The sequence below is a fragment of the Chaetodon auriga genome, chromosome 15 (genome assembly GCF_051107435.1).
Source record: "Chaetodon auriga isolate fChaAug3 chromosome 15, fChaAug3.hap1, whole genome shotgun sequence".
Taxonomy (NCBI): Eukaryota; Metazoa; Chordata; class Actinopteri; order Chaetodontiformes; family Chaetodontidae; genus Chaetodon; species Chaetodon auriga.
Genome location: NC_135088.1, coordinates 21,168,935 through 21,184,368, shown reverse-complemented (window position 1 = coordinate 21,184,368; position 15,434 = coordinate 21,168,935). Strand labels below are relative to the sequence as shown.

Here is a 15,434-nt window from a genome sequence, read left to right as displayed (position 1 = left end):
TGAACTATGGGTCAAGATTTTAGAGCCCTGAATGGTATTTTTGAAACAGAATAAAAGCTTATGTTTGCATTTCGTATTTATATCAACAGTGACTCACAAACCCAAAGGAAGAACAACAGTATAATAAATCTTATAATAGATAAATGTCTTATAATAGATTATTGTATAAATTATGCAGCTTGTTTGCTAAATGAAAAGTCATTGTTCTGTCATACATCAGATGTCCTCTAGGTGGTGCGCATACACTGGAACAATGACAATACCAAACACTCTCATGGTAACTTATTTGCAAATCTCCTATATCTCTTTGAATGAGTAAATTATGTTCTGTTGTATGATTGAAACGTTTTTCATCAAACATTGATTCATTTTCTCATTAATGACAGTTTTAGCAGAAGTTTCCTTGAACCTAATGCAAACATTCATGTGAGAGGTGGATGACATGTTGTTGAGCAATTCTTTTGCCCACTGCAGCAGCTGCAGAACACATCTGGTTGTATCCAAATATTTTGTCGTGGTCCAAATAATTGAGAGACCATGTTTACCATATAGCGTATACCATCACAACACTATCACATTCCTTGCTGAAGTAGAGCTGTCCAGGAGGTCACACAATCACCCTGACTAGAATCTCATGTTATTCAGCTGGAAAATGCCACTGGAGGCTGTACTTCAACAGACATGCCCAAGGCTGAACTGTTATTGCAAACAGACTTTTAAACAGACAAGTCAAGAACCAAACTGACTGAATGAGCCAGAGTTTTGTGGTAGCCAAAGGAACGTGCCAGCAACAAATATTTTACATTAAGATGACACTTGTTGGTTTTCTTTCACACTTTTATTGCAAAAACTGGAAAATTGAAGCAGTCTAAATCCAATCATACATTGAAATTTTCAAACCATGTGTGCATGCATTGTTATAGCAATAACTCTTTTTTAAATCAGCCATCATTGAGTTTGCTTGCCAGTCTAGACCAGTGTATTCAGGGTAGATCAATACCAAAAAACAAAAGGAGAAAAAAAGAACAGCATTGTAGCCCTTTGGTTAAAAACAAATGTGCTTGTGTTGGAAAGCAGTGCAAAGGATGGGCAGAAAATAGTGAAGATCCTTGGATTTAATATTAAGGTTGAACCATGACAAGTTAAAAGATATGTTCTGAACAATGGCAACTTTTAGACAAGTTGCTGAGGCGAACATCCAGCACCATGAAACACATGCAAACTCAACGTTTGTTTAAGATGTTTCACAGCTTAAGTTAACTTTACAACAACAGTTAATGTTAATTCTCTTTCATATCAGCAAACCTGAATATTAATCAAAACCTGTTTCAGCATGAGTTGAGTTCAATTCAATATTCTTTAATTGTGCTGCGAGGGGAAATTCCAAGACTGTATGCATCCATAATGTTAATGGAAGCGACTGTTTGAACATGCTCGAGTGACTGTGTCCATTGTTTGAAAAATTTGGAAATGCTGCGGTCACTGTCATCAAACAAACAGAAGAATGCAGATGTCATTGCTGTTGGTTGGCTGGATAAAAACCTTTAACGCAGTTCAGTCGACATTTATGTTTACAGCTATACCGTAACATACAGGTTTATTGTTGTTTAGCATAGCACCCATTTTCAGTCAAATCTGGACTAACCTGCTGGCCTAATCAGAAGAGATGTGTTGTTAATTAATTGATTAATTATTATTTTGTTATTGCCAATCGTTCTGCACCACTTACCTTGAATAAAAATCAGATGCAGACTTTTGAGTAACAAGCTTGAGAACCCTTGGTATAGAGTGACGTTGCACTCAAATGCAGTACCAGTGTTGGTGTTAATAACACAAATAAACTATCAAGTCAACTACAAGACCAGCAACTCCTGTGTTCTGCAAGTTAAAATTATTGATTTTGCCAATGATGGTTTTCTTCTCCCTGATCAGCAGCACTCTTATCTGCTTCATCAGATTTGGGCTATTGTTTGTCAGTATGAACTCCAGCTGGTGCAGCATTCAAAACTTTCTGTGTGTTGATTTTGTTTCCTGTGTGTCTGATGTTGGAGGTTGATGTGGGAATTGTCAAAGACATTGGAAGAGGCTGCACACTTTGCATTTACAAACTGTGAACCCCCACTGGACGACCTGTGAATTACACCGTCCGTAACAATCCACCCCTGCAGGTGTGCAGCACAAACCCATGGACCAAGCTGAAGTCTGTTGGCTGAAGTTTATGAACTCCTTCTTACTCTCACTGCTTACTCGTTCTTTGCATTATGTACCACTTTATATGGATCAGATAATGTACCCTGATCACCTGAAGAGCCACATCTCAATCATTCAAGGTAATGTGTTCTGTGTCAGCAAGTAATGATGATTTCAAATGTCAAATTATGAATATCTGATTTTCTCTTCATGTTTTCACTGCCCAAAGCACAATGAACCTGACGTCGTGTATCTGTGGAGGTTTGACCGAGCTGTTGTTTGTTGTCAGTCAGTGATTACTTCACTACAGCTGAAATTTCTGTTTATTTCTGTGTCCACAGGTGAGCTGTCAAGTGTCAGTTGTTTATTTTGGCACTTTGGGTGTATGTGTCCTCCATAAATGGCTGCTTATTTTGTAGAGATCAACACAAATATTATTACAGTGTTATTGTATTAAAATCGGTACTCTATTCAGGAAAATCATCATCTGCCTGTAATTTGAATACGTCTGTTTCGTCGAAGCTTCCTTAGTTTCTCCCCACTCCTTATGAGTGCGTCTTCTGTTTCACCGTTGTGTTTAAAATAAATTGTGTTATTTTTGATATCTCTGTCTCTGGTCTGCATCTTTGGGCCTTAACAAATTTCTCAGGTGTAAGCCTAACACCAAGGTTTGATGTAAATGATGTCTTTTGGCACTCAAAGTCCAGGTTATAAAACACATGCTTAGTGGCATTTTACGAGCATTATTCTACGCTGTGTAAAATCTCACACACACCAGTGAAAACACAGTAATAATGCATAATTCCAGTGTGGTTCATTGCATTTTTTTAATTAAAAAATGAAAAACACCTTCCAAGAGATTCAGTTTCACAGAAAACAACAACAAAATAGAGGTCAGAGGTTGTGACTGTAATGTTTTTTTTAAACTTTCTGAACTGATGAAAGAAACACTGTCATGAGATTTATGCATACTGACCAACTGTTTAACTTTGCATGATGATTCTCCCACTGAATGTTTATGTCAGTAAATCAGTCCCGTCATCAATGGCCCATTAATCTCTTGTCCAGGTTCAAAGTTTTGTTCCATAATGGTGGTGATGCTGTGGATGATGGCTGAGCCTTGTCATTTTTGGAGCCTGGTGGTGTTTCTGCACGTTGTGCCGAACACCAAAATGAAAGCAGATGATTAAACCTGTTACAAGAAAAGTTACATCTCATACAGTCAAACTTGCATTATTTGATGCTTATTGCACATTTTGTTATCATGAAAATCTGTATTTTATAGTGATATTGTTCACATAGCGACTGCCATCCACACTGCATAGTGGATCCATGTGTCTGATCCAAGTTGAACCATTTGACAGACATTGACAAAGATGCTGAAAATGGGAAGCAATAGCACAAAAGGAACCTGTTCAAAAGAGCAGAAACATGTCAATATCAAAGCAAAGAAATACATTTGACAGTTGTAAAAAATATATGAAATGTCACTGGTTAGCTTTTTTAAATGTCAGGAGTGATTTCTTATACTCAGTGTTCAACGTTTGCAATGTCAGTAATGGCTCTTCACTGGCTGCTTTCATGGTATGTCTCATATGTTAAAGGGATAGGCTGGGTTTTTTAAAGTATGTGTATGTGGTACTGATCCATAATCAGTGTATTAGCTACAGTAGATGGTGGTTGGCACTCCTGAAGTTTGGAGAATCAGCAGGAGAACCAATGTTGGAAGCTAAGCAATGTACTGCTGTATACAGGGGAGAAGCAAAACACATTTTAGAAACCTAAGAGAAAGGCCCACTTTCAAAAAAGATCAGATCAGTTGAAATGTACTCTATATTTAGAATATTTTCACCATTTTACATGTCCGTCAGACCGTCCTGTCCAATAGGAAGCTGAAGCCATTGTATCGCTCACTTGAAAGTCACCAGATTCCATTGACAAAAACTGTAACTTCACTTTGCTGAACATGGAGTTGCTGTTCTACGGCTGCCTTGATCACTTAGTTTGTGTTACTGTGTCAAATTTGGTGAATCTGAAATAACCCTTTAAAAGCCACACAAAAACACAAATAAATTAACTGATCAAGGCAGCAGAACAGCAACTCCTGTCCTCTGCAAGGTAAAATGACTGATTTTGTCAAAGGAGTGTGGTGGCTTTCAAAAGAGCATAGATGGATGTAATGGCTTCGGTTTCCCATCAGAAAGGGTTGTCTGACAGCAAGGTACTTCTCCAAACTGTGGGCCTGCTGACCGCCATCTACTATAGGTAATACACTGACTATAGGTAAGTACCTCATACAACCTCACTTTAAAAAATCTCCACTCACCCTTCTAGACGAGGCATACCATGAAAGCAGCATTGGTTGCGCTCTGTGGTTTTCTCCAGATGACCAGCAAAATGAGAACCAGCATCTGCACAATCACAGAGACACAAAGTAAACTCCACCTCACAGGGCCTGCAGGGGAGTCCACGGCCCCATATATGAAGAGGCTTCTGATGATAAAACACTGAGGAGAACGATATTTTTCCAAGCATTATTAAACAACAGGAGTCATTTATATGTAGAATAATATTTAAGGACAATGTTAAGAAAGTCACTTACTCATAAAAACAGCTGAAACACATTTTTTGACATCCGTGTTGTGGCTTGTGAAGGAGGACATAAAACTCCAGTAACTGTAAAAGCTTCTGATTTGCTGACACTTGAATCATCACTAAGGTCTGCTTGGTACCTGTAAAAGTGAGGAATTATAAAGAAACACACACAAGCACTGGGATAACATAGCATTTATTTTTAGAAAATGGATATATAAACAGGGGCTTCAGTGGGTTTTATTCTTATTTGTTTGGTTTTCCTGATACACATCAGTTGATTTGAATCGCTCTCTGTTTCCAACACATCAGGCCAGTGTCATCTTATTTAATTATCTGTTGTAATTAGCCACTGAAGGCAGTCAAATGGAAGAAAAAAATGCATTCTTAACTTAAACAACAAGCATCATAAAGTCTTTCCAAAAGTAAGACTGTTGAACACCTTTTACAAAGATTGACAACAGAAATCATGGCACATGATAATGTTTCACAGGTATTCTCTCTCCTCCATTAAGCTATGTGCGTTTACATTTTAGGATTCAGTCATGGGAAATCATACTTAATGTAAGTGTTCAGTCCATAATATGATGTGCTAATACATAACAAAAAAGCCACAGTGATATCACATAGTCTTTAAGACAAAAATGAAGGGTGTGCACAATGTTTGCTCTCTAAAACACAGGACCAAATGCTTAAACACATCTCTTCAGTCGTGTATTGTGGAATGCTGTTTGCATGTGATGTGCAATATCAAATGTGCATTTCGTTTCCCACTTCTCTCAGCATACTGCAGGAGAAAATATACACACACGCAGCCAGGTATTTATCTTGAGATGCACAGGTCAACACACTGTTACAATTCATCTCTCATCTTGTCACCCTTTGGCCTGACCATCCTGCCAATGAACAGGATAGAGTTTGTCTTCTGGTCCTTCACCAGGAAGATGAAAGGGTGGTCAGCGTAGAACAGTTTAGGGTTTTTCAGCTTGTCCGTGCCAAAGATGCTGGTGTCAATTTCATTTCCATCAGTGTCCCATTCCAATGCAGAGGCATGGAACACACTGGACAGGTAGAGGTCCTTCTTCCCAGAGATGTTGGACAAGTCAGCTTTGGATTTGTCCACAGCCTCTGTCAGGCCCAACTCCCCAAGGTTTTTCTAAAGGGCAGCAGAAAATAGTGGAATTCAGTTAAAAGAAGGGGTTGATGCAGAAGTTAAGAGGGTGTAGACATGTTCAGTCTCATCTGTTACCTGCAGGTTGTGACTGACTTCCATGCTGACTTTGGGCAGAGACACGGCTACTGCTGTCTGCTGCAGCTTGCCCATCCACGTATCCAGCTGCTTCTTGGTCAGCAACTTCTCCAGTCTTGCCAGCGTTTCCACTTGGTGGGGCATGATGAACACCACAGTGGACTTTTTATGAGCCAAAGGCATGCTCAAGATGATCAGCTCATTGGTTTTGTCATTATAGAAGTCATAGATACCTGAGCAAACAAATGAAATCTATTACAGATTGGCAATCTCTTCTTACGACGCACATTAAGGAACCTCTTCAGCTTTATGCTGTGAACCATTTTATATTTTAGAAATCATTTAAAAATCCGAAACAAGGGGTTTCTCCTTCTAATATACAGAAGGTAGGTTTATTGCATCGCTATGTTATAGTAATATTTAGCATTGCATATAAACCTATAAGCCTCTTAACACACTACCAGGACTGCCTCCACCTACCTGTGCGGTGCATCATCTGTACTGAAATAGTGTAGCCTCGGGACACCATGAATCCACGGTTGTCCACCATCTTATGATGGAACTGCTCATTCCAGTGAGCTGTGAGGAAAAAAAAATCAATTACTTTTGACATTATTTAAAGGAATAAAACTGCACATATACAGGTTCTACACACACTCACGTTTGAAAAACATAGCATTGATGATCATTGCCCCATCAGTCTTTTCTACATCCTTGGTGACTTCAGGCAGTTTGCCATCAGTGGACTTGGCCGCCCACTCGTTGATGGAGTTCACAGCGCTCTTCTTATCTCTGAAGTTTATCTTGGAGTGGTCACAGTTATAGTGCTTTTTGCTGCTCTTGACAAAATCATCAACAAAGGTGACAGAGCTGGGTCCGTACAGACGGTTGCTAATCTTCCAGGTGACGTTACGGGTCTTCTGGTCGCTCACCTCTGTCAAGAGCTCAGCCAGACCCGAGTGCAGCTGCTCGTCTTTAACTTTAGCCACATTCAGAATGGTTTTCACCTGAGAGGCAGTGGTAGCTTTGCCTCCAAGAGCTACCAGACCCAGAGAGGAGGCCACTACCACAGGGGAAATGAGGATGTTTTCTGCATCTTTTTCCTTAGCCATGTTTTGGTAGAGACTGAAAGCCAATTTTGCGCTATTGTCAGCCAGGATGGTGGCATGGTTACTCAGGACCTTGTCTGCTGAAGCCGAGGTGGCAGCTGAAGCTGAAGTGGCCAGGAGGACCAGGGCTAGCAGGTTTGTTACCCACATGGTGTAATGCTGATCAGTGAAAACCTGTGAGCAGACATGAAGACAGACATCAGCCATTAATGTAATCTACTGACCTAAGAAGAGAGACAAAATCTTCCCTGGGTTAATGTTTGTTTGGTCTCAGTTTGAAATAGCTTGTTCACCTTCTTTTCCAAATGTTCAGGGTTTCTGCAGTTTTTAAGGACAGTAGCAGGGGGAGCCCATGGCACTCAAATCACATCTCTCCCAGTATCTCAAGGCAAGACTTAACAGCCACGTAAGCAGCTGCAGGATACCCCAAGGCCAAAATATTGGCCAGCTTGTGTTTGTGAATCATTCATGTCTTGGCAACACAAAAGATTTGAGACTTCCAGAATTCACTATAGAGAACGAGTCCACTTGACTCTGTCACCTACGAATGGTTCATTTAACTTGAGACTGAGAATGAATGGAGAGAAATTCTCTTTTGCAGTTATAATGCACAAGAGACATTGTTAAGGTATGTATGCTCAATAAAATGAATGTGTTTTGGAAAACATTGTTTAATTAGCAGTTTAATATGTAGACAAAGGAAAGAGAAATGTTCCATAGCACAGATGAAATCTGGTCAGAAGTTTCAACCAAGTTCTTATTTTGTGCAACATACTTTTGCATTTTTTTCTACTTTTTTCTTGTTTCTTAAAACCTACCCAGCAACTTGGCTGAGCCACACTGTTTAAATCTACAATGGAATCTTCCACTGCATGTCACAGATCTGACTTTGTGGCCTCTTTTCACATGCCTGGGCATTTCCCACCCATTGAACACTGCCTGGATATTCTCCCTCCCCCCCTTACTCCCACTACTTTTATCTTACCTTATTTGGCTCTTTCAGTAGTTCAGCAGGTTGTCCTCAAACTGCGTGAATATGTATTCCGCAGCACTGATGTGCTCTGTGCGAAGTTAATGTATTTAATGCTCAGAAACAGAATTCTATGAGGCCTGTGGCAGGAGTTGACATGCCTAGTTGACAGAGTTTGAAAATCTCTGCACTGGAATCTTATTTCCAGGCCAGTCCCGCCCATGGTATCCAGGGGCAGTGGGGGAGGAATCCTCCCCCTCCTGGTCCTAAAGCCTGAAATTGTAGCCCAGTTGCAACAGAACACCCACCACACATTAAACCCTAATAAAGTTACCTTTCATTACTCACTTATATGGTTGCACAGAAACACATGATAGTTCACCCTTTAGTATCTCAGACAGTCATCAGTATTTTCTCAGTCCTTCCAATGAAAAAAGCTACAGTATTACTATTTTTAAAAATGATGTCTTTTTGGGATATGTATTCTTAGTATTTACATGAAATACAGCCTGACTATGGTGGTGTCTTCATACAGAAACCACTATGTATTCATGCTTCTAAATTCCTGCACTTATGATGGCTTCACTTCTGATCTGATCTACGAGACAAAACAAACTTTCTAGGTCATGAAAAATGCTTGGCATTCAGTGTAACCCTAATGATGGATCAGTGTTATTTTCTCTGACTTTAGGAACTCCTCCAGAGCCACAGAGACAGTTTTCAAAGGCTGAATAACACTCACCCCAATGAGTAAGCTAACCTTTATTTGCAAAATTGATGGAGTGCCCCTTTAAAAAGAGACCTCTGTCAGAGAATCAGGTCACATTATGTTAGCTGCACAGCCCTGTTACCAGTGGAATGTACAGTAAACTGCAGCAGACAACAAGATGTTCTTTGATACCATGCTCTCCATCTGATAAAAGCATAGCCTAAAGCTACATGTCTGATACCTCAGTTTTATAACAAATAGAGCTGACTGGCTCACAGAGGTGGTTTGACCAGACTAAGCACGTACAGAAATGTGTTGAACTTGGCAGTTATGAAAACTGCTTACCATTTATACTGCTAAATCTGCTGAGATGGTATGATTTTTGTAACCAGTCCCATGAACACATCAGAGAGTCTAGAGAGGCAAACAGGTTCTGATGTGCTTTCTGCCTGATCCTTCCTGGTACGCCCGTGTGAGTTTGATTCAAGCTCTCCGTAACAAGGAGCACCAAAGACAAACTTCCTTGTTCAGAAACTTTTGCAGATATATTCAAATTATAGAATTTTTCTTCAATAATCCATAAGAAGTCAGTACAGTCAGTTCAGTACAGTAAATCTGATGTGTGACGGGAGTATGGGAACAAATGCTCTGGTGACATTTTTTCCCATGAATGCTTCCTTGTCTGCTTCCTGGTGTTATGTATCCTCCCCCACCTTGGGAGCCAGTGTTTGGGGGTGGATCAGGCAACAGGCAACAGGAAGTTACAGAAGGAGCGGATGCGTGTCCGGTGTAACACTGTCCCTGTTCTCCTGAGCTTGATATTATATCCATTCAGCTGTTGTTATGCACTTTGCATGCAATGGAAATAAAATTCATACCTACATACATGCAGGTCATTTGATCACACACACACACGTGCACACACACACACACACACAGAATCATAAATGTGTTGTTAGGTGCAGCATTTTGTTATGTCTTTCCGACAATTTTAATTCACTGTTGCAATATTTACAACTTCGTCATCTGTGCTGCTCCAGTTGCATTTTCATTACACTCCTAATCCAGATATGATAAAATGTAGTTTTTCAGAGAGAAATACATTAATTGCAGATTTGATTTTTGCTTCATTTGTTAGCTTTTGGTCAGTTTTCTACTCTGTTGCACAAAGCAACTTGCAGCTGCCAAACTGTAGATCCTACATTTCCCATAATGCAACCAATAGCATTGTTCGTTAGACTTCCCCAGCCTGGTAAATGATGATGATTTTCATGATTTTCACAGATGATCGAAAACCTGTTGTAGAGAAAGAAAAAAAAAAACAAACATAAATCAACATTAGTAAAATTGTGGCCCTTTATTGATTTAGATGCAGATTCCAGAAATCTTCATATCTCTGACATCTAATGTCTCCGACCACCCTACACTGTTTATTTGCTGCTGATTAATTAATTTTATTAATACTTGTAAATGTTCATTATATCACTTCATTAGGCTTTTTCACTTTAATCAAAGGTGAAAGTTTGTTTAAATTCACTGGAATTAAATCTTTATTTTTGCAGCAGTCTCTTGCTTCAGTGTCTCTGGGTCTTGTGCATTTAAGCATTGCTTCACAAAGGAAAAACCACAATACCCAGACCAGCAGATCAACGTTGCGTTATGTCATCACATGTTCAGTTTTTCTCAATATCATTCAAAAAGACAGCGATGGAGACAATGGACCAAGTGCGCAGTGGGTGCAGGAGCCCTCTGCTGGCTGAAATCCTGACCTTCAGCTGAGTCATGTGAGTACCTGCTATGACCACTAGAGGTCGACAAAGAGCTAACAATGAAAACAGGAGGCAGCATTCTCTTTTTTTCTAAAACATGTGCTACTGCCAGGTTACAGCCACTATCACCACCACTGCTGCCTTTATGTTTTTCAACCTGTGTAACTTTATAGTCATCATTATTACACAGAGAAATGAAATATTTTAATTACACTATGATGAGTAAATTACAAGCACTCATTTCAACATGTAAAGCAAATATGGAATTGCGCCTCTCCTGATACCTGGACCAGCATGCATTTCATCTGCAAGGCAACTTGTAGTTGAGGAACCGTCACTGCCTCTGCTAAATTGTTTGGGATTAAAGGGATCTGACGTAATTATCCCAAGCCAAGGGTTAATCTCTTAGTGCTGGGCCTGGAATAGATCTCTTACAAGACTTTACTCATCTTTGCCAGGTGTTTGTAATGCACAGCCTCCTGGGTCTTGTAACGTGATCTACAACTGATTGTTAGGCTACAGAATTATTACAACAATCAAAATGCTAAACAGACTAGTTGCACTAATGTGAAGAGGAGAGCAGTACACTGTCATGTTCAAACCACATTACGATGATTCAGTTTAAGATTGCTTGCTTCTCTATATGCTGAGAGCATTTGGTGATCACTTAAGCTCATGAAAACCTTTAGAAGCGACTGGATAATGTCAGAAATGTAATGTAAACAAGGTGAATGCAAGACTGTCCTTTTTGGAGGTGAGAAGATTTCATCAGGCACGTGAAATATAACTTTGACTGATGAGGCAAACAGGCTGGAAAAGACAGCCAAACAAATGAAATGCAGCTTTTTCAGAGAGCATGAGTTGGACAGTGATTGAAGCAGGTAATTATTCTTGGAGTCAGAGCAGCAGTAAAAAAGTAAGGATCAGAGCAAAGAAATAATGTAATTTGTGATATCTCCTTCCCAGTTTCTGCACCATACTCATCTTTTGTTCTTTTAGCATTCAAGCTCATATCTGCTCCATGTTAACTCTTCCTCACTGTGTTACTCCATCAGGCCGATCCAAACCTCCTCACCTCCTCCCTTGTAGATCTGCGAGGTAAATTCCAGGAAACACTAATATTTCCTTGAGATGAGGCCTCTGCCAAGCCTCCTTGGCAACCTCAGACCCCCCACAGAGAAGTTTAATGAAACTATTTCTCTGTTATCCCCCTTTGATCTCCTGACGTCTCCAGTCCCCCTTCAAACCAGCACCACACTTGATTAAACACCTCTCAGTGTGTATCATGTCCGCCAGTGTCTTCAAACTGGAACAAACAAAGCTGGAGACAGTCAACAGGAAGGGGTAGAAATCTTTAGAGAACTTCTCACGTGGGTTGTCTCTTCTCTCCTGCTCTTCTCTACATCCATCTCTTCTGTTTCACCCGTCTTATTCTTCTGCAATTTTAATGCCCATGATGCCAAATTCATGCAGTAAGATTAATGCCTGCAGAAGGAGTGAAGCTGACTTCTGATGCTCTGTATGTTTGCAGTCATGTTTCCTCACACTGCAAACATTAACCATACATTTTGTCAAGTAGTGACTCTTCAAATTGTGATGTATTGAAAATTCTGAAACAGTACGGTAAGGGGATTAGATCATTTCACATGTGCACACTGTCTCATAAAAGAAGAGTAAGTACCTCGTTTCTACACACTAAGTCGTATCATCTAGAAAGTTCCTGAAGCGAGTAAAGCTGTTCAAGCTTTACTGAAGTGAACTTTTAACTTTATTTCAGAACATTGTCATTGATTGAAAGTGAGACATCAACCTGGAAAATGGAATGTTGGAATATTTTTTGCAGCAAAATTATTTGAAATGAGTCAATCTCAATCTCTTCAACAGATCAAATCAAGTTTATTTATGGAGAACATTTCAAACAATTGAGGCTCAACGTGCTCACACACACACACACACACACACACACACACACACACACACACACACACACAACAAATATGAACAAAATACAACAGAGCACGAGCTCATATTAAATACAAATAAAGCAAAATGAAAATGATTCATCCTCTACTCACCCACCAACAGGACCATACCCAACGACAAATGAAATGATAAAAGATAAAAAATATGGGACCTTTTTGAAAGGCTTTTTGAATTGTAACCCCAGGTGTCAGTGATTATTGATAAATGATTTACTAATTCTACCATAGATCGCTTATACATATCAATAGGAACAATGCTTGGGTTGGCAGGTTATAAAAAATCCCTTTGATTGGTCCCAACGTGGTTATCAAAGTTGGCAATCCATTACTAAATGCTTAATTAGTTGCTAACAAATGGAAAATAGTCCAAATGCTGTCCCTTCTCAGAGGGTGATATGTCAGTCAAACGGATTTATCATTGATTAGCCAATAATAAAGACATAATTTAGAAATAAACTCTTTATAAACTAAAATGTTTTTTTTTGCTGGAATAATAAGACTCTCATGGCACACCCAGGGATCATTTCAGGATAATCTAACATTTGCTCCATCATGTCCACCGCTGCTGCTCAGGCCCTCCACCTCTGACAGCTCAGCACTCCAGTGAGCCCTGTGGTTGGTGTAAAAACTGCTTCCGTGGACTATTTTTTGCAGTGTGCTCCACAGCTCCACCCACACCGTGTTGACGGATTACAGTTTTTAACTCTTCTATGAACCAGCGTTCATAGGTACGTCTCAAGGAGAAGTTCTTCTGTGATTTATTTCTACTCTTTAGATGTGAATGGTTCACGCAGCGCTGCCGAATGTCGCCATCGCTGCTCGGCTCTACAGTCAGCTGATGTGTGCCATCGCTCTGTCTCACGCGGCCGCTCCAAGTAACTTTAAAGACTTACATGAAATATCCGGAAAGTCCAGCTGTGAAGAGACGACGTTATGTCAACATCCATGAAAAGAACTCATTAACTAAGAGCATCTGACGTTTTCTTCGTTGTCCAGGATCCAAACGCTGTCGTGGAGGTAAAGTAAGTGTTTGTGCGCACTTTATCGGATTATGTTCATATAATCTCAGTGACTGGCACTTGGCACTGTGTTGTGTTTTGTGAGGTGGAATTGAGTGATCTGTCTTCACTGGGTGAATGCAGTTTTTCTTTTTTTTTGCAGTCAGGTCTTCTGAAACTCATTTTTAATAGGTTTAAATGCCATCATGGGAAGCATCAGCCCAGCATTATGACTGTAGGCGCCCCCCCACCCTCTCTAATAAGAGTGCTGACATTATGACAGACTAAAGGATAGAGGATGGAGACAGAACATATTATTGGTTGTCTCGTGTTCTCCTGTATGATGGTTGATTGACAGTTTGGAAGTAAGTGAAATTGCAAGTCAACATGCACAGAAATAAGAAATGCTTACATGAACACACACACTTGTCTGAATTATTTTGACCTGACTCCATTGCCCATCATACATGTAATGTCTCTGTAAAGGATGACATTTTTCTGACATGGTAGACACTGAGCTGATGTGGCAGATAGATGATGGCTGAAAGTATGAATTATTCCTTTTATTCTGAATATAATCCAGTTGGCTCTGTATACAGTACATGTGTTCTTCACTGAATGTTTGTAATGAGAGCACTGACCTATAGTGAGTTTTTTTGACCAGAAAAGTCTTTGCCAATGGTCAGATGGTCATGTCATCATCTTTGCAAAGTAAATGAATGAAGCGTCAAACACAGTGGTCTGTTCTGTTGTCCTCCCAAATCTGATTAGTAGAAGACATATCTGACTACCAATTTTCCTCTGTCTGTACCCGGGCCTCGCTGCAGCACCACTTACCCTATCTGTCAGACTTACATCACCTTTAATAAAGACCTTTAATAAATGAGACCTTTAATAAATTCAACCTTGCCTCAGAACTGTTGCTTGGCTAATGATGCACAGGGCAGGAGAACAGTGTCTCGCTTTAACGAGCAGCAGCTCACGTCTTATGACCACCTGATGGATGCATGTTAGCACAGGGTGACCAAAAAACATCAACATTTACTGAGATGAAGTCCACGGCTTTAACAGCAGCTTTGTTTTCAGTCGTGCCCTCATACTCCTCCCTGTGTGTGGATAATGAGCACGTGGCACTAATGGAAACTCTATTTTTGGCCAAATCCACTGAAAGATTAAGGATACTATTAATGCATGCATATATAAATTTCATGAAGGAGTGAACGATGGGAGCCTGGAAAGAGGCGACAGTGACCGAGATAAAAGGCTAATAATAGACCGATATGGCAGAGGCTCTGTGACAATTGGTTGGGTAAGACTTAGTGGATTATTGTATTATTATTCAATGAGCACATTTTAACCCCATGGACAAAGTTACCACAGAGAGGCACCTGCTGCCTTGGAGGGGTATTGACAGTAACCTGGTTACCTGTGGAAGCTGGCAAGAAAGTGAATAGTAATGTCCTATCAGGTAAATTGGCAGGTTCATGAGAAGAAACTGGCCTGGAGGCAGCTGAATGAGAGGCCAGCTGAAAACCCACAAGAAAGAGACTTGTGCTGAAACAAAGAATAAATGGACAGCATTTATATATTGCTTTCCTAGTCTTGCTGACCACTCACAGGTCAGTTGTCACCTATTCACACACATTCATACATTGGTGTCAAAGGATACCACAAGAGGAGAGACTATACTGCACACAGTGTGACAGAAGCTAAAAGAAACAATAGAAAATACATTAAAAATTAATGGCACATTAGACCTGAGAGTTCAATCAACAGTACAGTTCTGCTACTCTAAGAACAGCATCAGAAACAGCTCACACTGCTGACTCATTACAGCCAGTACACTGTACACGTTCCATTAACCAC

At 40.1% G+C, this 15,434-nt stretch overlaps 2 protein-coding genes and 1 long non-coding RNA gene across 9 annotated transcripts in view; 1 reads left to right on the top strand and 2 right to left on the bottom strand.

Annotated features, from left to right (window-relative positions):
- Positions 1 to 4,963: 4,963 nt before the first annotated feature.
- Positions 4,964 to 8,302, bottom strand: serpinh1a (serpin peptidase inhibitor, clade H (heat shock protein 47), member 1a). The gene is made up of 5 exons (XM_076749673.1): positions 8,126 to 8,302; positions 6,693 to 7,314; positions 6,512 to 6,610; positions 6,032 to 6,264; positions 4,964 to 5,938 (listed from the first exon to the last, which is right to left on the bottom strand). The coding sequence occupies exons 2-5, from the start codon at positions 7,288 to 7,290 to the stop codon at positions 5,636 to 5,638; spliced, it is 1,233 nt and encodes a 410-aa protein (XP_076605788.1). The 5' UTR covers positions 7,291 to 7,314; positions 8,126 to 8,302; the 3' UTR covers positions 4,964 to 5,635.
- Positions 8,303 to 9,782: 1,480 nt separating this feature from the next.
- On the bottom strand, positions 9,783 to 13,576 carry LOC143332671 (uncharacterized). The gene is made up of 2 exons (XR_013078236.1): positions 13,464 to 13,576; positions 9,783 to 10,115 (listed from the first exon to the last, which is right to left on the bottom strand). It is a non-coding gene; the product is annotated as an uncharacterized LOC143332671 (long non-coding RNA).
- The window catches only part of gdpd5a (glycerophosphodiester phosphodiesterase domain containing 5a), a 25,308-nt gene continuing 23,100 nt past the window's right edge, over positions 13,227 to 15,434 (top strand). For 2 of the 7 annotated variants that reach the window (XM_076750385.1, XM_076750382.1), the window contains exon 1: positions 13,229 to 13,592. The gene's annotated coding sequence lies outside the window, so the exon portion shown is untranslated. Of the gene's footprint in view, positions 13,595 to 15,434 lie in introns of all 7 variants that reach the window. The other 5 variants (XM_076750387.1, XM_076750388.1, XM_076750386.1 and 2 more) reach the window with 5 other exon arrangements.

Excerpts from the sequence above, each read along its gene's own strand:
- serpinh1a (XM_076749673.1), bottom strand. The coding sequence starts at position 7,290 with ATGTGGGTAACAAACCTGCTAGCCCTGGTCCTCCTGGCCACTTCAGCT. Across the intron at positions 6,265-6,511 it reads ACAGATGATGCACCGCACAG|GTATCTATGACTTCTATAAT; the intron begins GTAGGTGGAGGC and ends TTGTTTGCTCAG. Across the intron at positions 5,939-6,031 it reads AAGTCAGTCACAACCTGCAG|AAAAACCTTGGGGAGTTGGG; the intron begins GTAACAGATGAG and ends GCTGCCCTTTAG.